The sequence below is a fragment of the Hippocampus comes genome, unplaced genomic scaffold (assembly GCF_001891065.2).
Source record: "Hippocampus comes isolate QL1 unplaced genomic scaffold, H_comes_QL1_v1.1 scaffold28, whole genome shotgun sequence".
Lineage (NCBI taxonomy): Eukaryota > Metazoa > Chordata > Actinopteri > Syngnathiformes > Syngnathidae > Hippocampus > Hippocampus comes.
This window is the reverse complement of record NW_017805405.1, coordinates 582,675-607,117: the sequence shown is the minus strand read 5'-3', so window position 1 is coordinate 607,117 and position 24,443 is coordinate 582,675. Positions and strand designations below refer to the sequence as shown.

The 24,443-nt window shown below is 41.1% G+C and overlaps 3 protein-coding genes across 22 annotated transcripts in view; 1 reads left to right on the top strand and 2 right to left on the bottom strand.

The window, feature by feature from the left end:
• Positions 1-79: 79 nt before the first annotated feature.
• Positions 80-7,437, bottom strand: il17rb (interleukin 17 receptor B). Of its 2 annotated transcripts, XM_019873129.1 has the most exons (11): positions 7,376-7,437; positions 7,228-7,298; positions 7,114-7,138; positions 5,193-5,306; positions 4,847-4,950; positions 3,091-3,220; positions 2,085-2,114; positions 1,968-1,997; positions 1,731-1,817; positions 1,333-1,607; positions 80-911 (listed from the first exon to the last, which is right to left on the bottom strand). In XM_019873129.1, exons 2-11 carry the CDS (start codon positions 7,288-7,290, stop codon positions 489-491), a joined length of 1,281 nt encoding a protein of 426 aa, XP_019728688.1. In that variant the 5' UTR covers positions 7,291-7,298; positions 7,376-7,437; the 3' UTR covers positions 80-488. The 2 variants fall into 2 exon arrangements, with proteins under 2 accessions (XP_019728688.1, XP_019728687.1); XM_019873128.1 differs by lacking the exon at positions 7,376-7,437 and having other exon boundaries at positions 7,228-7,366.
• On the top strand, positions 7,349-18,562 carry chdh (choline dehydrogenase). The gene is made up of 10 exons (XM_019873127.1): positions 7,349-7,440; positions 9,136-9,585; positions 9,868-10,098; positions 10,974-11,140; positions 11,346-11,497; positions 12,592-12,721; positions 12,801-12,935; positions 14,792-14,934; positions 16,849-16,951; positions 17,035-18,562. Exons 2-10 carry the CDS (start codon positions 9,173-9,175, stop codon positions 17,451-17,453), a joined length of 1,893 nt encoding a protein of 630 aa, XP_019728686.1. The 5' UTR covers positions 7,349-7,440; positions 9,136-9,172; the 3' UTR covers positions 17,454-18,562.
• A 4,400-nt stretch (positions 18,563-22,962) lies between these two features.
• Positions 22,963-24,443, bottom strand: part of cacna1db (calcium channel, voltage-dependent, L type, alpha 1D subunit, b) — a 58,333-nt gene continuing 56,852 nt past the window's right edge. For all 19 annotated transcript variants that reach the window (XM_019873142.1, XM_019873145.1, XM_019873148.1 and 16 more), the window contains one exon: positions 22,963-23,800. In XM_019873142.1, coding sequence (XP_019728701.1) covers positions 23,519-23,800 — 282 coding nt within the window. In that variant the 3' untranslated portion in view covers positions 22,963-23,518. The remainder of the gene's footprint in view (positions 23,801-24,443) is intronic.

Sequence of the window (24,443 nt, the reverse complement as noted above, 5' to 3'; positions counted from 1 at the left end):
GTCCCTCCTCCCGGAAATAAGACAGTTTCAACAAACTTTATTTGAAAAACAATAATACAAACATGAAGGCGTATTTCTCGTATAACACGATATCATGGGATTTTTTTTAATCCTGTTTGTGGAATATTTCAAAATTTACTCTAGACATGGTTCTTACTGCACAGTACTTTATAGTATCGCTTCTGGCATGTGATGCCTTTTTATTATTTATGTCTGCTACTGGTAGACACATATTGCAAGCTGCAAATCCCAAAAACATGCATGGTAGGTTCATTGAACACTCTAAATTGTACAGGGCTGTGAATGTGTTTATGTGTGCTAGTATGTGTCGAATGTGTCAGTTCAGAGTGTATCCCGCCTTCTGTCCAAAGACAGCTGCGATGCGTTCCAGCATGCCGGCGACTCGTTTGCAGGTATTGGATGGATGATTCTATACAGGTTCATCACGTGGATTCTTAATATTAATCCATACATTTCATTAAATTTCTTCAAACGGAGGTGATTTCACAATTGACCGGCACTGCCTCTGTGGGAATCAATAAACAATGTCCACTAAGCTTTTCAACAGAGTCCCTTAATTTCACCATACTCTCATCTATTACTCCAGGTCCAAAGACAAGAGTCCATCTCATTTTACTATCTTGCTTTTGAGTGTGCAGACTGCGACACAGTTTGTTCAGATCTTTCAGTAAACAAAAGAGCTTGCATGCACTCAGTTCTGGAGCCACGTCACCAGGCCTCTTCCCTTGCTGACCGCCTAGTTGCAGCACCCAGAATTTAGCGAGCTCGTGAGCACTCTTAGCGTGGCTCGCCACCATGTTGAGGATCAAGGGGTAAAGATCGTGAGCTGCAGCTGGTATAGAGGTCATCCCCCTGGAGGTGGAGATGCAGATGGGAGGAGGCCGGCTTGACTGTAATGAAAGTATAAATTATGTCAGATCATTCAATTATTGCAGGTGAAAGAATTAGACATTTGGTGGCCTCCACCATATTTGCCATCATGGCTCAATAATCATGAAATGGATAATGCATATGAAATGTATAGGCACTGCCACGGGGTGACTGTAATTACTGTGCGACCAAAGGCAACACACTGGACAACTGGTTACCACATCTGCCTCACAGTTCAGAGGTTATGGGTTCAAAAATGTGCACAAATGGAAAAAAAATTATAAATAAAATAAAGTACCGGTAAATGTAAAGTACATTACAGAATGGCAGAGTAGATGGAACATTGGTCAGAAACAGGGGTTCACTTGCATCATTGCATCTAGAGTATGGCAGGAATTCTGCCATACTCTAGTCACCCTAAACATAAATTTTACATCTTACCGGTGGGCAGACGATGAGGACGCGCTGTGCAGCTTTGACTTGCTCCGCCAACCAGCGCATGGGACCATCGTGTGCAATTCTGCTCTGCTGCCATACGTCGATGGCAACACTGCAGCATGCGTGCTTCTGCAGGAATTCTGCCAAGGCCATCACAGCCTTCTGGAAGGCTCCATTCTCAGGGGGGTACACCAAAAGCACGTGGATGGGAACTTGGGTTGATGTCGGTAACCTTTTAAAGCCCGTTGATATGGCCAGGTTTGTCCCATACCGTTTATCTATATCAAAATAAGTAAGCAATCACATTGTAAAAATGTGTAATATTTTGTGCGGTGGTGTGTACATTATATTCTAGATCAGGACATTGCTTTTAAATGTATGTTTTGAGAAATTCAACTTACAGATAATGTATCCAGACGTTAGGATAATCAAAACAGCCAGTCCGAGATAAAGTTTCAACGATATGCTGGTGAAATTGTTTTTAGGTTCTGCACCAGTGAAACAAACGCAAAAGCACTTTAATATAGTCATTCAGAAATAATGTACATTAAAATATATTTTCAAAATTAAAGCTGCTGTTCATATCCATAATTATCTTGTTTTAGATTTTGCTATTGCATAGCGTTTATTTGTCATACCTGCAGTGGGGTTCTCTGTTGTGATCTCAGCTGTCGAGAAATGTATTTCCCATTAGTTCATGGCCGTCATTATGATTACGATTATCGTAATGCACACATGGTTTAAAGATTCCTCACCTGTAGGAGAATCAGTCGGCTTCCAGAGACCTGGAAAAATAAAAAAAGGAATGATGAATTGCAATTGCTGAAACAAATATTTGTGCTGTGTTTACCACAAAGACAGGCCAAAATATATATATATATATATATATATATATATATATATATCTTGACCCATCCGCATCAATGAATGTCCCTGCCACCAGTAAACCTACTAACCTCAAACTGTTTATTGGCTACCATGCCTTCTTACTTTGCCCTTCATTTCGGAGGCCAAATAATGTCTTGCTGTTTGGTTGTTTGTCCTGGGTGTATGCAAAAGTGCACAATTCATTTTATATTAAACGTTGAGGAGGTGTATGAAAATGTGGACAAAAATGTGCAAAAAAAAAATGGTTTCCCCACAATGGAAGTGTACCTCCTGCACTCGAATGCAACTGGCCTGAGTCCCATCTAAATGTGATCCTCCATGATTCAGAGAGTAGCTTGCTAACCAGCATAAAGATGGACAAACAAATGAAATTCCATCATTTTTTTCTACTTTTGTTTGAGAAAAACAATTTAGGCCGATTTTTAACCATCTCTTGTAAAGGTGCAATGCCATTCAAGGTCCACAAATTTTAGAATGGAATGATTCACTTCATTTCGGTGAAATCCATTTCCCGATTAAATTTATTTTTTGTGTGTGTGTGACACATACGTACAGCACATTTGACAATAAAGTTGTATTCAATTCAAATTCAAACAATGAACGCACATATCAATATTTTTCGGGGCGTAGTTGTATGCTGACTCATTCTGTCTTTTTATGATAATGAGTGCCGCACCAGCACTTGCAGGACAGTGCCATATCTCTGTCTTGTGTGTTTTTGTCTCTTCTTTGTATCTTGTCAAATTCATTTTCAGGGGCATCATGACTCGCCCTTCACCGATGTGCTTGACACGCCACTCGTCTGCTGTCACAAAAACAAGTGCTACAGTTTTGTAGCAGATTGAGGAATTTTTTTAATTAAAGTGTACTTACTGTATGTGGGTGGAGTAGTGATGAATTTTGCAAACTTAGAAGAAGGGCCGCTCCCCAGTGGTGGCAATGGAAGGTTGGCCACCTCGACCGTGGCGCCGTAGCTACTATGCAGTAAGTAATGAAACCATTTCTGAATTTGACAGACAGAAAAGACGCTGACACTGTAACTTCCACATCTATTTTACAAGCAATCCTTGCTTAAATACACCAAACAAACAGTGCTATTGACCAAACAGATTAGGAGGCCTATTTTCATGCTCAAGTCTATCACAAAGTGCAGTCAAACTGTGCGTGCGGGTGGTCTTTCTTTGGTATTTTCATATATAAGTACAGTTCGAAAAGGGTTGTTTGGCCATTGTGGGAGTGAGCATAGCCAACCTGCTTCCTGGCTTCTAATTACCTTTAAATTTAGCACAGGGGTAGGGTCACACAGTCTTCGACATTGCGGAAGCAGAAATACCGTTGATACGCTATAGTCGATGCAGAAAATTGAAGCACGCAAAGTGCGTTTTTAAGGAACTTCAAAAAGACCTCCGTGCCTAGGTGATGTAAAGTTGGCCAAGGCGATCACAGATCACTGCTTTTGAAGTGTTCAGGTAGCGATTGCCTTCCACTAGGAATGTCGTTTTAAAAAAAATATAACAAATATGATCATAATAATGATGCATTCATTTATTTGATTTCTAAAATGATTCAAAGGGTTAGATGCATGCAATTGTCATCTTTATGAATGATGACATCCAGCACACGTCTGTGGAGTTCAGAATCTGTCTTCCTGCACCTTGAGCTTGTTTTTTTGCACCTGTAATGGGCAGCATTTTTCACAGCCCCGTTTTTTTAGCGGAGATGGCGGCACTGTTGGATAATCTGCGCTGGTACGGTTGGATGGATGGCTTGTGGAGTCGAGGATGAGAATGGAGGAGCGTCGGCGCTGAGCGTGGATGCGTATTTGGAATTGAGAGTCGCCGCTTAGATTTAAAGAGGATTTACATTGGACAGGAGAAGTGAACCAATCTCTTTTTTCATCAATGGACGCTACAGCTACTTGTTTGCTTTCAAACTTAGCTTGTAGCCGAAGTGTGCATATTTTGAGCATGATGTCTCTGATCCACTGGTGAAAGGACACTTGGATTCTCTCCTCTTTCATCTGAAACTGCTTTAAACAACAAAGCCGATGCAGGAAAAGTGGGTATATGCATGACTGTCTGTGTTTTATGTAATATATTGTGTTATATTATTTTGTTATTTTATTTTAACTTTTTTTGTAAAGCGCTTTGTTACAACTGCAGCTGTTGTGAAAGCGCTATATAAATAAAGAGATATTGTATTGTATTGATCAAATCGACCAAGATCAAATCAACCACCTGCGCCACAACTTAGACTTGCCCCGAGCTGGTCTCAAGTCAGATCCTTCTGCCTGTTTTCATTGGCAAAACTCGCCCAAAAGTAAGCAAATCTTATGATGTTTTCATTTTGTTATCTTGTCTTGTATCGTATTGCATTTATGTCCGATATGTGTAACTTTTGCCTTGATTGAAAATAATTGGATTTTATCTACAAACCCATCTGAAATTCAAAATGGAACTCATGAAGAGATAAGCAACAACATAGCAGCCAAATTTTGAAACACTTTTTCACACAATCAGCTTGCTGTAATGTACAAATCTGCATTATAGCTCTCAAATGGTTTCGTTCTTTTGGGATTTGATCGCAGCATTTACATTCCACAATTTGAATCAATCTCTTACTGTAATACCTGCTGTATCCCAGTGAGGTTAAACTCGGCCAGAGGTGGATAGTATTCACAGAGGTAGACCGACTCCCCTGAAATGCGTGTGCCGATCAGATATTTTATGCTAGCTGCACAGAGACAAGAAATGACAGCCATATATCAGAATTCCACAAAGTGATTGGTTGAAACAACTCCATTTTATATAGTTTGGAGGAATTCTGAGTCATTGCGGGTTGAAGTTTAACTTCACGTATAGACTTCACTTTAAATGGAGCCACAATTCCCGAGCCTTCATACCATGCTACCAGTGACTTCAACCCTCATTTTAAAGGAATATTTTTCAGTCCAAAAGCAGCTCAGTGAGTCTTACCATCAATGTTGATTGCCCAGCTTAGATTTACCATTTTTATTCCTGACACGTTTACCAGCTCAAACTTCAAGTCTGCTAGCTTAGATGGACTGTTGTCACTCGAAGGGGGCAAATCTGGAGAAAAAGATTATTATTATTTTTTTAATGCATTCAATAATAACTGTCACACATTCTCAAAACTAGACTGGTTTAAAATGTAAAAGGATGTATTTCAAAATGTCATTCAAAGGACGTAGTTTTAGATGCGTGCATTTTTACATTTTTACATCTGCCTACAAATTATTTTGACTTCAAGATGGCGTCGCAAGAGTGGCTGCCTTTACAGCAGCTCCTATACTTTTTGTTCTTCTACTTTCTTCCTTTCATAAGTTTGCCTGTTTAGTTGTTGTTATTATTTTCAACACAACACCAGTCCTTATGCTATGCAACCATATCAAACAACCTAGTGGATTGTGACTGGATAATTTGTAATCGACCTATTTGGCCAATCTTATGACTAATACCTGAATAAGAATGCCTAGCAACATGTGGCTGTGCAAATAGTTGACATAACCAGAAGAAAAAAAAAATCCAAGCAGCTCTGTTGATAAGGTGTGACTGTTACCTAATTAAAATGTTATTACACTGTTGAAGTCATGTAACATGCTGCATCCATGTAAAATGTTTGCAATGTGTGTGCGTATGTGTGTGTGTGTGTGTGTGTGTTGTTATTTAATTAAAACATTGGAAGATAATTATGATCAAAGTTAACCCAAAGAAAATGTATTTAAAGTGTCGACATTACATAAATATTTTCGATACAGTCAAACAAAGGCACACACCCACATGAGAGGCTGGCAGGGACATCATTTAGGATTTCCTTTCACGCACTTCTGAAGAGCTCTCATGCAAACTGAGATCCTTGCACGCAAAATGCTGAAATGCTTGACCACATTCTATTCAAAATCTCTCATGACTGAAATCTTATATGATATGCTGAAATGCTCTTATCTGGTACACTGACGTAAATGTTTCAGTCGTGTTTGTCAGAACGTTTCAACATATTAAGAATATTGATTGACAAAACATGAGATCTTGGGCTTTTCTCGGGTGTAAAAAAACGGACAGCAACTACATGGCGGAACGTTAAATATTAATGGTGCACTGATGAGAATAACAAACAGATTTGGACAAGCAAGATATTCCCTCCATATGGCCTACTTTAACCCTTTGAAGTTGGGCGACCCACCAAAATTTCCCCAGTGTGGGACAAATAAAGGTTTATCTTATCATCTGTTGAAACAAATCGCTGTTGCACGTCATCAGCTGAGTACATGTGTGAACATGTTATGCATCTTCTAAAAGCTGAGTTTCTGGAGCTTTGAATGGTGCCCAACATTTTACAATTGTCAAATTTGAACTGGAACTTGGGGAGACCTCAATCTTCGAACCTGTAGTGTTTTCAAGTCCTAATTAACATTCTAAATTCGTTTTCAAGGCAGATTTTGTGAAAAGAAATCAGACGAACATAAGATTCACCTTTTTTTTCTGTTTTCAAACATCCATTGTTCAGTGACAGGAGCACTGACACAGATTCTGACTGTTTGCTTCAAAAAGAGACCAGAACCATGCTGATACTCCAAATGGTTCAAGAACAGCTACAAATTTACTTTGGGTGCACCTTTTTTCAGGCGTTTTTGGCAAAGTTGCCCTCAGCCTAAGGGGTTTTAAGAAAATAAGGCAGAAACTTTTTTTTTCACTGTGACGAATAATCACAATGGTAATTTAGTGTAACTTACAGTTAAACTTTCATCATTCAGTTAAACGGTACTCTTTTTTTTCACATGTACTTGTACTTTTACTGAAGTACAGAGCTAGGCACTTTTGCCACCTCTGCCCTCTGTATAAGCCTACACACAAGAAAAAATTAAAAAATACATACTATAATTTTCCTGACACTTCACGTTCTGTAAAGACAAAATACAACATGTCTCATTATTTTGACAGAACTTCAATGAACCTGTCATAGAGCTAATCACACATCAAGGCAACTTACAATGTCGTGTGACGTCACGAGAGTCGCAAGGTAAAAGCAGAGAAAAAGTTGAAGCCTCGACATGGCCAAAACTGTGTACAAACAAACACACGCACACGCAGAAATCAGATGTTTGCTTTTTAAGAATGGAGAGAAAACGCAGTCTTACCGATTCCGTTCAAGGCTCCGCCCACTCGAGCCGCTCTGGCGTGTGCTCCGCTCGCCTTTCAAACGGTAAACTGGCTTTTTATTTCTGCAACGACCTGTACTCGCATTTGATTATTGTACCGCCTGTTTATTATGCATGCCACTGACGTCATTGTACATGGATGACCACAACTTTACGGGATTGAGGCGCTTCGGATAGTCCACTGGATCAGTTTTGATTTCTACTTGAGAGACTTTGGGTGTCAAACAAAAAAAAAAGTAAACAACTTTTGTGAATCTTTGAATATGTAAAGCCTATTTCGCATGATTTCGAATGCTTGTTGAGTTTTGTTTATTTCAAAGTGTATTTCTTAAGTGCTAAGTGGGTCCGCCAATAAGAAACACTTCATGGACCCATACACTGATAAGAAAAATGTTGCGAAATTGTTGATTCTCTGTGTAAACTTTAATTAACCATTGCAATACTGATCTGTTTTTTTTCCCTTTCCTTTTATTTTGTGTGTTTTCAACGTTCGTGTTCATAAATAGACTTGACATTTGAGGCCACTGGCTGAATTGAATTTGATATTGTAAACCGGTTATGTGATATATGGCCCACATGTGCCACCGTCGATATGCACTTGGGAATATCATTCACCCACCCGTAAAAGATTAAGACAGGTTGTTGTCACTTTTGATTAAGAACTAGTACAGCAAAGGACATTATAAAGTCCGGTTTGGATCCAAACAAAAGCAGACCTAGTTAAACATTTCTTACCAGTGAAATTAATGAGTGACCATCTAGGTCAGGAACTTAATAAGGGCACATGCAAAATGTAAGAATGTCTTGCCGAAACATAAATATCAGTGTCTAAAGTGTCAAATGGGGCAGCGTGGTGTGGCGCGCACATTTGTATGAGTGTTGAACAATTCTGGTTTTGAATCTTTTGCATGTCCTTCGGGTGCTTGTGTGGTTTCTCACTGGGTACTCTGGCTTCCCGGTATGTATGTATGTATGTATGTATGTATGTATGTATGTATGTATGTATGTATGTATGTATGTATGTATGTATGTATGTATGTATGTATTTATTTATTTATTTTACACATGGGATTGAGTTTATTATTAATTGTTGTTGGGTTTCAACTTTTTTTTCCACTCATTCAGTTTCATTGAAAAGTACCACCTCCACAAACCATGAGATATTCGCCTTTAAAGAAGTGGCAGTTTTGACATTGTATCACAAGAAATAGTAATGTCATATTTGGGCCATATTGTTATTTTATCAAAATCTGACTATTTAATTTAAGGTCTGTCTCCATGTGTCCTCTCATGTAGTGGTTGTCAAACTATAAACCAAGTGCAGATCAAAAAATAGTTAGCTCTTCAAATCAGAATCAGAATCTTTATTGGCCAAGTATGTAGAAGACACAAGGAATTTGTCTCCGGTAGTAAAGGCTTCATCACTATTATTGCAATAACACGCCGTGCTAACCAGTTGTTGGCATCTGTTGACTTTTTTTCAAGTAACTTGTAATCTAAGATGAGTTACTTTGAAAACCAAGCCAACAATTTTACTGAATTACATATAAAGTAAGCAGTTAAGCAAGTTAGTTACTTTTCCAAGGTAAATGTGGCAACACTGACTGTAACGTTTTGCAATGTTTGAACATTTAATTCAGTGATTCTTTCACATACCACTAGAGGGAGCCTGCGGACCCCTAATGATACTCCACTTTGAGAATCACTGTTCTAATGTTCGCTCTTGTTTCCACTGACAGCTGACCATTATACGAAAAGAACCCAACCAGAAGCAGCATGTTGTCTTTGGCCATGCCTGGCGTAGCCGGAGCCAAACAACTTGTGAGTGGGAGATGTTCAGCATACAGCAGGAGCTTCTTCACCCGTTTGCCTGACTGTCAGTTTGTTCCGAGGACCTGCCGCCTTGGTGCTGTCTCCCACCATTACAGATGTGTCAGTACCACAGATCCTCGTCAGACTCCAGCGTCACCATCTTCAGCGTCGTCTTCAGCCCATCAGAAATCCTACAGTTTCGTTATCGTTGGGGCGGGATCAGCAGGCTGCGTTCTCGCCAATCGTCTCACAGAGGATGCCCAGGAGTCAGCCTTGTTGTTGGAAGCCGGACCAAAAGACATGTTGCTCGGCAGCGTACGGCTGTCGTGGAAGATCCACATGCCAGCTGCACTGACCTACAACCTTTGTGACGACAAGTACGGTAGTCAGTTAATTTGGGACCGACAGCTTCTGACCAATATTCAAAAAGAAATTGCAAACCACAGGAGTAGGAATTGGACATGTGTCTTGCTGAGTTACAAATATCTGTTATCCAGTCATTAAATACTGTATGATATAAATGAATTACTGCATAAAGTAGTTCTTTTTCCATATAAGATATAATGTGAATACATTGCCCATTTTTTAAATTGAATGATGAATATTTTCTGATACTTCCCGCCATCTGAACTACGGTGTCACCCTTCTTTCTCCTACAGGTACAACTGGTACTACCACACCTTGCCTCAGGCCCACATGGACAACCGGGTCATGTACTGGCCCAGGGGGCGAGTCTGGGGCGGCTCGTCTTCGCTCAACGCCATGGTGTACATCCGTGGGCACGCTGAAGACTACAACCGCTGGCAGAGGGAAGGAGCCGAGGGCTGGGATTACAACCACTGCCTGCCTTACTTCAGGAAAGCGCAGTGCCACGAACAGGGAGGCAACAGGTTTGCAACAACAACAAAAATTGCTTCGTGTCAGATTAACTTCTTCCAGTTCTACACAGTAATCAGGACTAAAACATTCAATTATCTTAATCAACTATGCAGAAAATAAATTGATGGACTGATCTTCTTTTTAAACATGGTTGGAAGGGAAAATGTCTCTCTGAATGTGTGGTTCCCATGCCGGTGTCGTAATGGGTAGAACAATGCTGCCTGTGGAGTGCTTTGATAGCAGACATGTACAAAGATTTCACCTTTGACTCCCTCAACCCAATCTTGGATCCTATTTATCCGGGAGTCATTAAAATGGCCAATAGTGCAGTAATACTGATAAGCAACAAACGTACAAAAGATGAGCGGCCTGGTAGACGCGTGGTTAGCGTTTTGACCTCACAGTGCAGAGGTACCGGGTTCGATTCCGGCTCCGGCCTTCCCTGTGTGGAGTTTGGATGTTCTCCCCGTGCCTACGTGGGTTTTCTCCGGGTACTCGGGTTTCCTCCCACATTCCAAAAACATGCATGGCAGGCTGATTGAACAATCTAAATTGTTCCTCGGTGTGAGTGTGCCCTGCGATTGGCTGGCAACCGGTTCAGGGTGTCCCCCGCCTACTACCCAAAGACAGCTAGTCTCGGCTCCAGCACGCCCCGCAACCCTTGTTAGGATAAAGCGGATCAGTAAATTGATGCATGGATGGCTGGATGTACAAAAAAACACATAGAGCCATAAAGCCATATTAACTTTCTGACAGTTCAATAATATTGATCAACAACAGCCATGCAAGCATTGGCTGTCTTAGCCATTCCGCATTCCAAAATGTAATTGCAGTCAAAAATGGACTCAATTCAGATTCGCGAATCACTTCAATATGTTCTCCGCAGGTATCGTGGAGGTAGTGGCCCACTACACGTGTCCCGGGGGAAGACTAACCATCCTCTTCACAAGGCTTTTATTGAGGCAGGGCAACAGGCGGGATACCCCTTCACTGAAGACATGAATGGATATCAACAAGAAGGCTTGGGCTGGATGGACATGACCATTTTTAAAGGTAAACAAGCTAAAGAACTACTACAACTTGAAGATCTTTACATTGGATTCATTGTCCGCCACGACCACATCAATATGGATCCATGTGTTTTGATAAGTAATTCAGGGCTAACATTGTTACTGCCAGCAATTTTTTTCTTAGTTTTGCCTAACTCCCCTCATAGGTATAACATTGTTATGCTTTAATATCATACAACAATTTGCAGGGAAGAGGTGGAGCACAGCCAGTGCCTACCTGAGACCGGTCTTGGATCGACCCAACCTAAAGACAGAGGTGCGCTGCCTGGCCACCAAGATCCTGTTTGATGGCCACCGAGCTGTGGGCGTGGAGTATGTGCAGAGAGGAGAGACAAAACGGGTCAGAGGACATTGAAGTTTAATTTATCTGCTATAGTATTCACTCCATTTCATTTTGTTGACATTTTGTCATGGTGCAGTCTTATTTATATAATTGCAATGGAATAATTAACCAATGAAGCTACCCACCATATGAAAAATAACATAAGCTTGCATTTTTTTCAAACATAGTAAAAATCATGAGTATGTAAATTTGGCATGTTTGGCAATAAGCATTTAACAAAACAATGCCTGGGCCTCCAGCATGGTGGTGTGTGTGTCACAGAAAAATTATTACCATTATGACTTTCGTGGCCAAGGCTGTGAATATCTCCACTAAAAAAAAAAACAAAAAAAAAATCATTTAGTTCCATTGGATTTAGAAATCGGAGCTATACATCTGTTGCACATGATTAAAATGTGTTGAACTTACAAACATCAGTTGAATATTTTTGAGGAAAAGAGTAGAAAAATGACCTTAGTTGAGCACATTTTAATCACTTGCTGTCATGTTTTGGTTTGTGACCAACAGGTGGCACTGTAGGGCTCTCCCTGCAGCTGCACACCTGTTAGTCATTTTGTAATTATTGCTGGAAAAGGACTCTTGGCACGACCACTCGGTGTCGGGTTATTGTTTGTTTGTTTGTTGTTGTCATTTTTGTCTGTCATGTTCTTGGTCATGTTTTGGTGACTGTTAGTTTTTAGCTACAGCCTGGGTTTTGTTTTGATACTTTGGATTCGTTTTGTTTTCAGCACTTTGTTTTGGATTTAGTTTTCTGTGTTTTTATCGATACAACTCAACCCGTCAAGTTCACCCTGCTCCTCCCTCCTGCCTGCTTTTTGGGGTCCACCAGCCACCTCGCAACGTGACACATTAATTTCTTAGTGAAACTGCCAGAATCTATTAGGACATTAGGATTTTTATTACAATTTCATATTGTAAATATGTGTACTGTGAATAGAATTGTAGGGGGAGAAATTAATCTTTTATGATGAATGATTTTAAAACACAATGTGGGAAAAGAGAAGCGCTGTGAGTACTTTCTAGTTGCACTGTAGATGCAACTAACTTGAATCAGTTCACAATCTCACAAATCAGCTGCTGTTACTTTGTAGGCGTTTGCAGATAAAGAGGTCATCCTGAGCGGCGGCGCCATTAACTCGCCGCAACTTCTCATGCTGTCTGGTGTGGGAAATGCCGATGACCTCAAGCAACATGGCATTGCTGTGGTCCAACACTTACCGGGTGAAATTCCCGACAGAAATGAGATCAGCTTGGTCAAGATGAGATCATGACGTTGAGAATGTTTTTGGTTTTTTTTCAGGTGTGGGCAGCAACCTACAGGATCATTTGGAGTTGTATGTGCAGCAGAAGTGCACTCAGCCCATCACGCTGTATAAAGCCCAGAAACCTTTCCACATGGTCAAAATTGGGCTGGAGTGGCTCTCCGTGTTCACTGGTAATGCTCTCAAGTGCAGAATTCACTATTTCAATGACCGTATTTTTCGCACTATTAGGCGCACCTAAAAGCATTCGATTTTCTCAAAAGCCGACAGTGTGCCTCATACTTCGATGCGCCTTATATATGGATAATTTTTTTCTGTAAAGCGCTTTGTTGCAGCTGCAGCAGTTGTGAAGGCTCTCTATAAATCAAGCTGTATTGTATTGTCTTTAGCATAGCTCCATCTAGTGGATGCATAATGCAAACGCAGCCACTATTATATCTTCTATTCTATACACCTCATAATGCGGTGCACCCTATATATGGAAACTGTTTTAAAATAAGGCACTCATTGAAAGTGCACCTTATACTCCGAAGCGCCTTATAGTGCGGAAAATACGGTTGAGATACACTGGTCAAATTCTGAGCTACTGATTATGTATTTGTCGAATGGGTTGCTTTTAGCTGGAAATGACACAAATGTGCCAAAAGTGTGATGGAGGCAGGTGGACCCAAATGCAGGTTGCGAGCAAATCAAAAAAGATTTCATTCACAACAAATCCAAAACCGAGACTATTCCAGAATTTAAAATAGTTGGGGTAAAAAATGGAGACAATCGCAGCTTAAAGAACTCAGTGGACAGGTGACTTCATAGATGTGGCGACCATACTGGACAAGGTAAGTTTCCATCAATGCCAGGAAGAGTCAGGAGAACTCAGATTGACTGAAGAAATTACAGAAATTACATCAGCTTCAACTGTAATTCAGTTTGAAAATTACTGGCTGTGGGCGGTGGAATTCAGCACCCAACGGTGCACTATATGTTTGTTTTGCACCAAGACCAACTGCGTGTCAAACTTTTAAGTTTATCGGAAGTACAGTATATGATCGTTTGAGACGCCAAAGCTAAATCAATCAATTTTACTCATTAATAACAGACTCTTTATACTGCTCACATAAAAACAGTTCTGCAAATATTTTGAATTTTTTTTTTTTTTTTTTTTTTTTAACTCTAGCATTTCATTTTTATTTTTATTACACTGGAACCTCAGTTTGTGAAGGACCCAATTTAGGAGAGTAAATATTACTTCAAGCTCCACATTATTTTTGTAGCAGTCCTGGCATGGCCGCGGAAGTCTCGGAACTTTGCGCCTTTTATCACACCGCATAAACTTTATTGGCGCTGTGCTTCAGGTATCATCGTCTTTCTTGCCTGAGATGTAAAAAAAACAAAAGATGTAAGATTCTGGGGGCAGTTTCAAACATCTCACCGGTCATGCCTTCTATCACTGAATGGTTGTTTCTCCTATGACGTGGTGGTTTCTTAAAACTATAGTTCATTAGAATGTTGTAGATTATTACAATTTACTTCAATTCCTTTGACTCGAGAACACTGTTTCATTCGGGATATGATTACAAAAAGAGATTTCAAAAAGAAAACCGTTATTAAAAGGACAATTCAGAACAAAAAAGAAAATGTCTGTGAAAGCAAATGAAAGTGAATTTGACTCAAATGTTGCCACATTGTAATATTTACTGTATGCATACAATATATTTCTGCACTTTAAAAACAATGCAAAAACAATCATATATAAAGTTGGAACTCATCCACAAGTAAAACCACTTGTCGCATTTGACTCTGAATCTTTTCAAGCAAACTTGTTTTTCATTGCTTTACTTTATTTTTGTGAGACTTGTGAGCAGTATTTCCCTAGAAATTTTGATTGAATTTGTCAGTGTTTTATGGTCCATGTTTAATTTGCTGCAGTCATCACTTTACTGTTATCGTACTTGGGAGCACTTGGAAAGAGTTTCCAAATCTGGCAATGACACCCTTCATTGTTCTCTCTCCCTTGTTGTCATGTGTCTCCAAGGTTACGGAGCAACAGCACACCTGGAGAGCGGAGGCTTTATTCGCAGTTGGCCTCAGGTCCAACATCCTGACATACAGTTTCACTTCCTGCCCTCACAGGTCATTGACCATGGGCGGGTTGCTTCAAAGGTGGAAGCTTATCAGGTTAGTGTACTGTGGCTACATTTTGTTTTTTGATGGGGGTGGAAAGTCTGTTTATGTTCTTGGAAATTGAAGTGTGCGTGCCTGCGTGGATGATTGATAACACTCACCGATGCAGAAAGAGAGCAATGAAACTCACGTGTCACTCAGAGAGAAAATAAAAACAATTGCTCCCCCCTTTTTTTTTTCTTTCCGTGGTAAAACCACAACAGCAGGTTCCCAAGAAATTTCCAGAGAAGTTGACTGATCAGATCATAGGGAGCCAATGAAGGGAGGCCAGAGTGGGACTTATGTGCTCCGTCTTACGAGTACCAGTCAAAAGGCAAATAGCAACATTCTGGACCAGCTGGAGAGGCTTAATGCAGGATTGGCTAACTGCCGATTGGCTAACTCCAAAGTGCATTGCAGTAATTGATCCGGGATGTGATGAAGGCATGAATTACTGTCTCAAAGTGCTTATGAGAATGGAAATGTTTTACTTTAGCCAGCTGCCTAAGATGAAAGAAGCTGGATTTAACAACGGCACCAATTTTCCGGTAAAGTTTAAAATTACTGTCCTGTTTAAGACCCACGTTTGAGACTGTTGACTTAAGATAAGGAGACAGGGGCCCAAGTCTACAGGATGGGATGTAAAAGGGCCGCTGGGACCAAACAGTATCACTTCTGTCTTCTTTTCATTGAAATTCATGAAATTTTGTGCCATCCAGGTTTTGATTTCCACCAGGCAAGATCCTATTATTTGTTTTCAAATCTTTAAATGGCCTCGCTCCACCTGAGCTCTCTGACCTCATCCGCCCCTACACACTGCGGACCAAACTTTATTCGAAGTACCAAGAACTAAATGGAGGCTCAGAGGGGATTGAGCCTTTTCCTTTGCTGTTCCCTCTTTCTGGAATGACCTCCCACTGAACACTGGGCTAGCCCCATTGCTGCCCATCTTTAAAAGCCGCCTCAAAACTCACCTGTATTCTTTGGTATTTGACTCAGAATGACTCAGACTGGACATTAGTTTTGTACTGTCTGGTGCCTTCTGCCATTTTATTACTGATGCATCAAACCATGAAATAATGTCACATTAGGTGTTCTCCTAAATGACTCAAACCGGAAGAGGGAGGTGGAATGGAGCAGAAGTTGGAAAAACCCGTGACTCTAAGTTAACAAAGAAAATAAAATTTCCACTCAGTGTGGTATTCACTTTTGTTGCCAGCCAGACGCAATGTTGAGATTTTGGAGCTGCGGGACAAGGACCAACCTGATTGGTTCTTTTTCCTCAGGCAAAGAGGGACAAAATGGAGCCAAAGAGAGTGTTTGTTTTTTTGTCAGATCATTTATTTCATGCACAACTGTCAAGGCAGACTGACCGTTTTAATAAATATGACAACAAAATAAAAACTATTATTATTATTGTTGCAGCCCGGTGGTTTGCGCGTCGACCTCACAGTGCAGAGGTACCGGGTTCAATTCCAGCTCCGGCCTCCCTGTGTGCAGTTTACACGTTGTCCCGGGCCTGCGTGGGTTTTCTCCGGGTACTCTGGTTGAACACTCTAAATTGTCCCTAGGTGTGAGTGTGAGTGTGGATGGTTGTTCGTCTCTGTGTGCCCTACGATTGGCTGGCAACCGGTTCCGGGCGTCCCCCGCCTACTGCCCGAAGATAGCTGGGATAGGCTCCACCACCCCCCGCAACCCTTGTGAGGAGAAGCGGATTGGAAAACGGATGGATGGATTATTGTTGCAACCTCCCTCTTTAACCCTTTCATGCACCCTGTAACCTGATAACATGCTAAGCTGTCCACTGTAGTAACCGCTGTGCGTGAAAGTGTTAAGGGTGTAATGGGTAATTGGCATTAAGATAATGACACATTTCCTCCCCAGGCTCCCCAGGCCCTCGAATTCTGAGTACCTTGTCCAATGTCGTAGGTTCATGTGGGACCAATGAGAAGCACGAGCGTTGGCTGGATGAAGCTGAAGAGCAGCAGCCCTCAGGACCATCCGATTCTACAGCCTAACTATCTGTCCACAGGTAGGTAGTCATCGCTGAGGCACCACAAGAAACCGACACAGATTCAGTTTTTGATTCCCATCACCACCATTGTCTCCTCTCAGATGTCGATGTTTTGGAGTTCAGAGAATGTGTCAAACTCTCCCGTGAGATTTTTGCCCAAAAGGCATTCGACCCGTTCCGGGGGGCAGAAGTCCAGCCCGGTCCTCAGATCCAGTCCGACGCCGACATCGATGCCTTTGTGCGCCGCAAGGCTGACAGTGCATATCACCCATCGTGCACGTGCAAGATGGGTTCGCCCTCCGACCCGATGGCGGTTGTCGACTCAGAGACCCGCGTATTTGGTGTTGAGGGCCTCCGTGTGGTCGACGCATCCATCATGCCGAGCATCGTGAGCGGCAACTTAAACGCTCCCACCATCATGATCGCAGAGAAGGCCGCCGACCTCATCAGAGGTCGCCCGCCGCTCGTTGACCCGCAAGTTCCAGTGTACAAGCCGCCGACGCTAGACACTCAAAGATAAAGTCGGAACAAGGTCACTATGGTAACTAAACGGTCTTTTTGAAGTAAATGCCACTTGAGCAGAAGAAACTTATTACATCATACTCTCTGGGACTGAGCCATACAGTATTGATTCACATTAGAATCCCACTAATTGAATCAGAATCAAATTGTTTCGCTTTAAATTGAATGAACCGTTCTTGAATCATATCACACCCCGTAAATCGAGATATGTATTGAATCGCCTTTTATTGGAGAGATACTAGTTACAACTAGTAACTAAAAAAAGGTTATAAAGTCAGTCCCAGATCTCACTCATGCAGGCAACCATTCAACCTTTTGATGCGACCTGAGTCCAGAGGTCCACATCACCAATTTGTGTCAAAATAGCAATTGTCCGTTGCTTCACACCATGATTCTCCTTTTCCGTCATCCCGGTTCTGTACCCCAAACCAGCCTGGTTCCGCCCTGTGTGGTTGCTTTTCCCAGATACTTTTTTTGAGGCTGGGTGGTAACAATGGCACCATGCCCAGAACGTGTTCCAACCTGGGTCTAGAATGCAAGCCGAGGACGTCATTGTCATCTGATTGGCTGACAGATGTTGGTGTTTCTATAAGTGATGCAGCAGAACTGCGCTTATCCATTTCCTGGTTTTAAGTGAACAAGACACAGCCGCCTGCCAGGCGGCGCCAAGTTAGGAATACAGTAGAAATAGTTCACACGTGCTTTACAACAATACATAACCATATTTACAATTTCTTATGTACCTGTGGATATAATAGCAAAGCCTGTGATAAAAATGTACACAAATTGGTTTGGGGTTGAAACAGCTTAGGATCCTCCCGTGTGGAATTTGCATGTACTTTCCATGCTTGTGTGGTTTTAAATTTTAAGTTTCTAAATTATCCACTGCTATGAGTATGAATGTTTTATTATCTTCCGGTATATGTGCCCTATGATTACCCCAAAGTCAGCTTTGAGTGTCTCCATCTTACTCATGACTCTCAGGTGGACCAATAAAAATAAATACATGGATTGAAATGTCTCCATCCTCAGGTGCGGTGGACTTTATTTCCGCTAAATTGAGCTGTCCAATGAAAAACAATCAATTTTTGCCAATGCTGTATTGAACACATAACTGTCAACTGACAACCCCATTTGCAAGATATTTTAATCTATGCTTCATGAATAAGGTCACATCACCGAGCTTTGTTTTATCTGGAGAGATCTCAAGTGAACAGTCATCCTCCTTCCTGAGTACGTGATGCGAGTCACTTTGACCACCACAGAAAAATGCTCCAAGTGCGAAGATTGGCACAGACCAGATACGAGTCGAAAAGTCCAATCACATCTGTTTCAAATAGGACACTGGATCATTACGGCTTTGATAACCAAACCACGGTCATTCCCTGGACATTTAATGACAACAACCACTTTGTTGATTGACAAATTGGCGATGTAGTTTCGTGTGTGTGTGCGCATGCGTGAAGCTGAAGTGTCTTTCTGGTATGCTGTAGCTGTCGTTGCTATCGTTTTGGTTTGGTTTCAGCTTGTGCTTTTTTGTCTTCCTCGTTTGGTGTTCTGTCCATCTGTTCTTGTCATCTGGGTCCCTTGTGTCAACCAATCAGCTGCCTCAAGCCTTTGTGTCTTGTCCAGGTGTTTCTTGTTGTCTCGTCAGTTTGCTTGTATTTAGTGCCTTGGGTTCTGTCCGTCTTTGTCAGATCGTTTTGTGACTGTCGCGTCGTTGGTTTATTTCTCTTGAAGTCGTGTTTTGATTCCTGTCGTGGTGTTTTAGTTCCGTTCGTGTGACTTTGAATTTTGAGCTTTTCAAGACTTTGTTTGTACTTTTGATTTAGTTTTTCCAGTGTTTTGTTAATAGTTTGTTTCGTGCACTCTGCTTTTCCTGCCCACTTGCTTTTTGGGTCCTCTACGATCATGCAACATGTCACCGACACCCAGATTGGCTCACCAACCTTGTGTCAACCAATCAGCTGCCTCAAGCCTTTGTGTCTTGTCCAGGTGTTTCTTGTTGTCTCGTCAGTTTGCTTGTATTTAGTGCCCTGGGTTCTGTCCGTCTTTGTCAGATCGTTTTGTGACTGTCACGTCGTTGGTTTGTTTCTGTTGAAGTCGTGTTTTGGTTCCTGCCGTGGTGTTTTAGTTCCGCTTGTGTGACATTGAATTTTGAGCTTTTTCAAGACTTTGTACTTTTGATTTAGTTTTTCCAGTATTTTGTGAATAAGTTTTGTTTAGCCCACTCTGCTTATCCTGCCCACTTGCTTTTTGGGTCCTCGACCATCACGCAACATGTCACCGAGACCCAGAATGGCTCACCAACCAGTCACTACTGTCAACCATTCACATCTCACATTCACATAGTCAAATGTTCGGACCTGAAGGGAACCACTACACCATCAGTAACCCTACACAAAGGAATTCTAGGGACAACCAACCGTTTCCATAGAATCATACCAGGATATGTCACATGAATCAATGCTAAAATCACTCCAGTGAAGAGTTTCACAGTCTCCAAAATCACAGGTGGGCTACCAGAGTGTTGCAAATAGGGATGTTTGAGACCACTTTTTCAGGATTCGGTATTGACTCTTGAGTACTCACTGATACCAAGTACCGATACCGCCAGTATGATTTCATACATTTCAACAAACACAAAAAACAGATTGGGGCGGCCCGGGGGACGAGCGGTTAGTGCGTCTGCCTCTCAGTGCAGAGGTCGTGGGTTAGATCCCGGCTCCAGCCTTCCTATTTGGCTCCCATGTTCTCCCCGGGCCTGTGTGGGTTTTCACCGGGTACTCCGGTTTCCTCCCACATTCCAAAAACATGCATGGCAGGCTGATCAAACACTCAAAATTGTCCAGAGGTGTGAGTGTGAGCGCGGATGGTTATTTGTCTCTGTGTGCCCTGCGATTGGCTGGCAAACAGTTCAGGGTGTCCCCCTCCTACTGCCCGAAGACGGCTGGGATCGACTCCAGCCATTGTGAATACAGTCGAAGGCCGAATGTGTTGCATTGTAGTGGAGCCATTCATCATAATTATGCAGTAATGCAACACTTTGAAGCGAGAACAAATCTTGTGATAATCTTACAATGTCTTCTTAATATTAAAAGGAGGCTATAATGAGAAAAAAAGCTGTGGCTGCCATAACCACGCAGGCTGGTGACTTTTTTTTTTTATCATTTTGCCCAAGCTTGTCATTTATTATTTTTAAGCACATTGGAGCTAATGCTCATTGAATGTACTGTGGCAATTATACGGAATGAGCGGGAACTGTCTAAAATGAATCTCTGCTGAGATGAAATGAGATTTTCAATGTGGAAATGATTTTAAATTTGTTCAAAGGAAGTCGATGAAAGGCTTCATAGCATCTACCTCGCCACCGCCGTGTCTGTGTTTTATTTACTGGTGCAAATAATTGGAACCCCTAATTAGAACAAAACAAGCCAGTGTTGACTTTTATTTTTCGAAACCGCAGTGTACAAAAGGGTGATTTCCGTTGAAAATCTGACATGACTTTGTGCAACAAAGCTGATACCCAAGATGATGCTTTTATTTCGTTCAAAGTAGAAAGCAGAAACGGTACTTTACAATATTTAATGAACATCTAAAAAGCCGTGGAACATTCCAAAAACATCGATACAAAAATAAAGATTGCACACACTTGAATGTTTTTGACTCAAAATGAATAATAATAATAACAACAATAATAACAATTTTGTTTTTTATATTTCCTAACTGGTTGTGTGTCAAGTGTCCAATCTCGCTTTGAAGGGCAACTGGGATTGTCTAACATGTGGTGCAATATATCAATCTGTGCAAAAATATGCAGCTGTTTTTTTAAATTTATTTATTTTTAATTAGGCCTAAATGCCAGTTAATCATTCAAAAAAAATCTTTTATACAACAGTTTCTGTTCGTTATTTTCATCTTTTAAACAAACCGCTGCATGCTGCTCTATCCCCTGGAGAGATTATTAAAGGGCTATTTTATTTGAACCTAAATGAGAGACTGTTTTTTTTTTTCTTTGGAATAGATTAAGATTTGGGATTGCATGTACAGTAGTTAGTTATTATAGTATATAACAAAAGTTTGCATTAAAAAGCTCCAGTTGTGTTCTTTATTTTACATAAAGTGGGAACGTTGCAGTCAGGTCTCCGTCCAAATATTTTGCATTCGTAGAAATCCTGAGTTGGTCAAAATGAACGTCTTTTTCTAAATATTTTGTTTTAAAAAGCCCTTTAAATGCACAACTGTCATTAATAATAGATCTCCGTTCATATTTTATGGTATGTTTTTTTAATCTGAACTTTAGTTGTTGGATTGGTGGAGAAAATCCTATTCTGTACTCTAGATGTGATTTGTAAGGACGTGACGGCGGTTATTCGATTAGGACTGTTGCGGCTTTTGCATGACAAGTCAACTTTGTGATCCCGAGACCATAGACCGTTAAACTGATAGTAAGTTTCATGCAATTTCCAAAGATTTTGCAGCAATTATTCATGTTTCTGAATGTCCTCCATGTCTGAGTCAACAATTGCATGTGAATTGATATTTTTAACGCTAAAACTATCATTTGAAATCATTATTGTTAAACATTAATTTCCTGTGAGTGAAAGCACTTTTTTTTTAATTGCATTCCTGGATTGTACTGTACCGTATATTGATATGTTTATTTCTTTATTTTTTTTTTCAAGTCTGGTCAAGAACCTGTAATAACTTTGCATTGGCTCCAGGACCCTGAAAATTAAGCAGAGTAAATGCAGTGGAACCTCTAAAGCATGGGTGCCCATTCTGTCGATTGCGATCGACCGGTTGATCGCGGGCTGATCCCAAGTCTATCGCGAGGGATGTTGAGGAGAAAAAAAACCAAAACCATTCGTGTGTCTTTGTGCAAGTTAGTAATATATTTTTTGAGTGAATGTACACTGCACCCTAATCATCCTATCAGTCTCATTTTCACAAAAAGTATTAAGAAAATAAAATAAAGCAGGTAAATCTTTAACCTACTGCGTCATCGGAAGTTGATAGCGCTCAGCATGTCTGCAATTGCAGCTTGTGATCAGAGCGGTTGCGCCAGATCTTTTATCGTTCTCGTTATTCTCATTCAGAGTTTGTTTCGTGTACAATTCACCGAGGGCACGGGCAAAGAATAGGAATCTAGAGGGCCGAGGGAAGCACTTTAAAACGGGACGTGTGAGCTACGATAGTCAACAGGCTGCAAAAGTAGGTCGGATGCCGTGTCAGGCTGTTGCTCATCATGGCGTGCGTGTGTGTATATGTGCGTGTGCAGTAACAGGTCGATCGTGGGCGGTTGGTTGATCATAAAGTCGATCTTCGGTCCAACAAGTTTGGGCAACCCTGCTCTAAAGTGAAAGAGTCATCTAATTTGGGAACTGAGCAAAAAAATTGTCATGGAAAATGCGACTTTGGTCATAAAACTTTGAAGGTCAAAGTGCAAGAGATCAATTAAGTGGGCAACTCATAAGTAATTCAACTTTTTTTTTGTGGTGCTACCATGGAAGGCTACCAGTGATGGCAACGCAAGAAAAATTATAAATCTGGATGAGCATTCTTTTCAGGGGTTGGGGGGATGTTTCGCTTCAGCGATTCCACTGCATTACAGATAAACATAACGGTATTGTGCAAGAAAACATTTTTTGAATCTGATCTCAGCCTGACTCATAGCTAACAACATGAATCTTTGTTTCATCCGACACACAGTACACACGCAGTTTCATCACCACAAATGATCACCTCTCATGTTGTTTTCAAAGTGAATTCATAGGATTCGGAATGGCTTTGCGGAGCAAGCAAGAAGATTTCTCTGGTCTTGAACAACTGTCACCGTTCTTGGAGACGTAAATAAATCCAATACAACATCAATTCAATGTTCTACTTTCAATATTTGTTTTCTTCAGAGGTCTTCTGTTCCATGTCCCTGTAGAAAGAGAAAACAAGGCACTTCATTCTCATGTCGTCTATCGTGAGAGGAACAACGGTCCACCCGGTGTGGAAAAAAAGCAGCAGGACGCCAATTGGAATCAATCGATAAATAAAAACAAAGGGCCGCTGCTATAGCGACGTGACGCAAATCATCTCGTCTGTGAGGTCCTCCTCTCGTTTGACGGCAGCGTAAGTCTCCTCGTCGCTGTAGTCACGCATGTTGTGCACGGCGGGGTCCGAGCTAGCGGCCCCGACGTCGCCGGGGTCAGCCAGGCTGCCGTTTAGGAGATTACTGGCGGCGCTCTCCATCTCGTCAATGGTCATCTCGCAGGCGTCCGCTATCTCGTGCTTGGTGGCCGACACAAAATTGGGGTCCCTGGCGTATTTTCCCAAACCCTCCGAGATCAACGCCTGAGACAAAGTCAACAATTTCACATTAGCTCTAATGTAAAAACATCATACCGTTTCATGAAATGATGTGATGACTTCAGGTTATAACGTTAAAAAAAAAAAAAAAAAAAAAAAAAAGATATTTGCAATTTTGTTCATCTGCTTGGTTCTGCGATTCATGTTTCAATCTTTAAAATAAAGCTAAGATCCTGAATCTTGGAATTTCTTTCTACCTCTTTGTAATTTGTCTTGATCTCAAAACTGAAATTGTGTTGATTCGTACTTCATTTTCAGTGTTAAATGATTACTGTGCATAAAAAAATTAACCGATCTACATGACCGAATTGCTATTATTACCATAAACGTCCACTTTATGCTTCATCCTTCAAGTGGGATTAAATGAAAGTCAGATAGAAAGTCAATACTTTTATTCAAAACAGCTTTGCAGATTCGATCTCTGAACTCCAACTCCATGCGGGGCACATTTGGGGCTCCGGATTACATTCATGTCATAAATATGCGACCTGGCCATTCAGACTGCGGTCGCGTTGCAAAAAATCTGATACATATCCGATCTAAGATCACAAATGAAATTAACCCGGGTCGGATATGAAAAAAAATTCAATTGAGCCAGTCAAACTATCTGTACTAAGCAATCGATTAT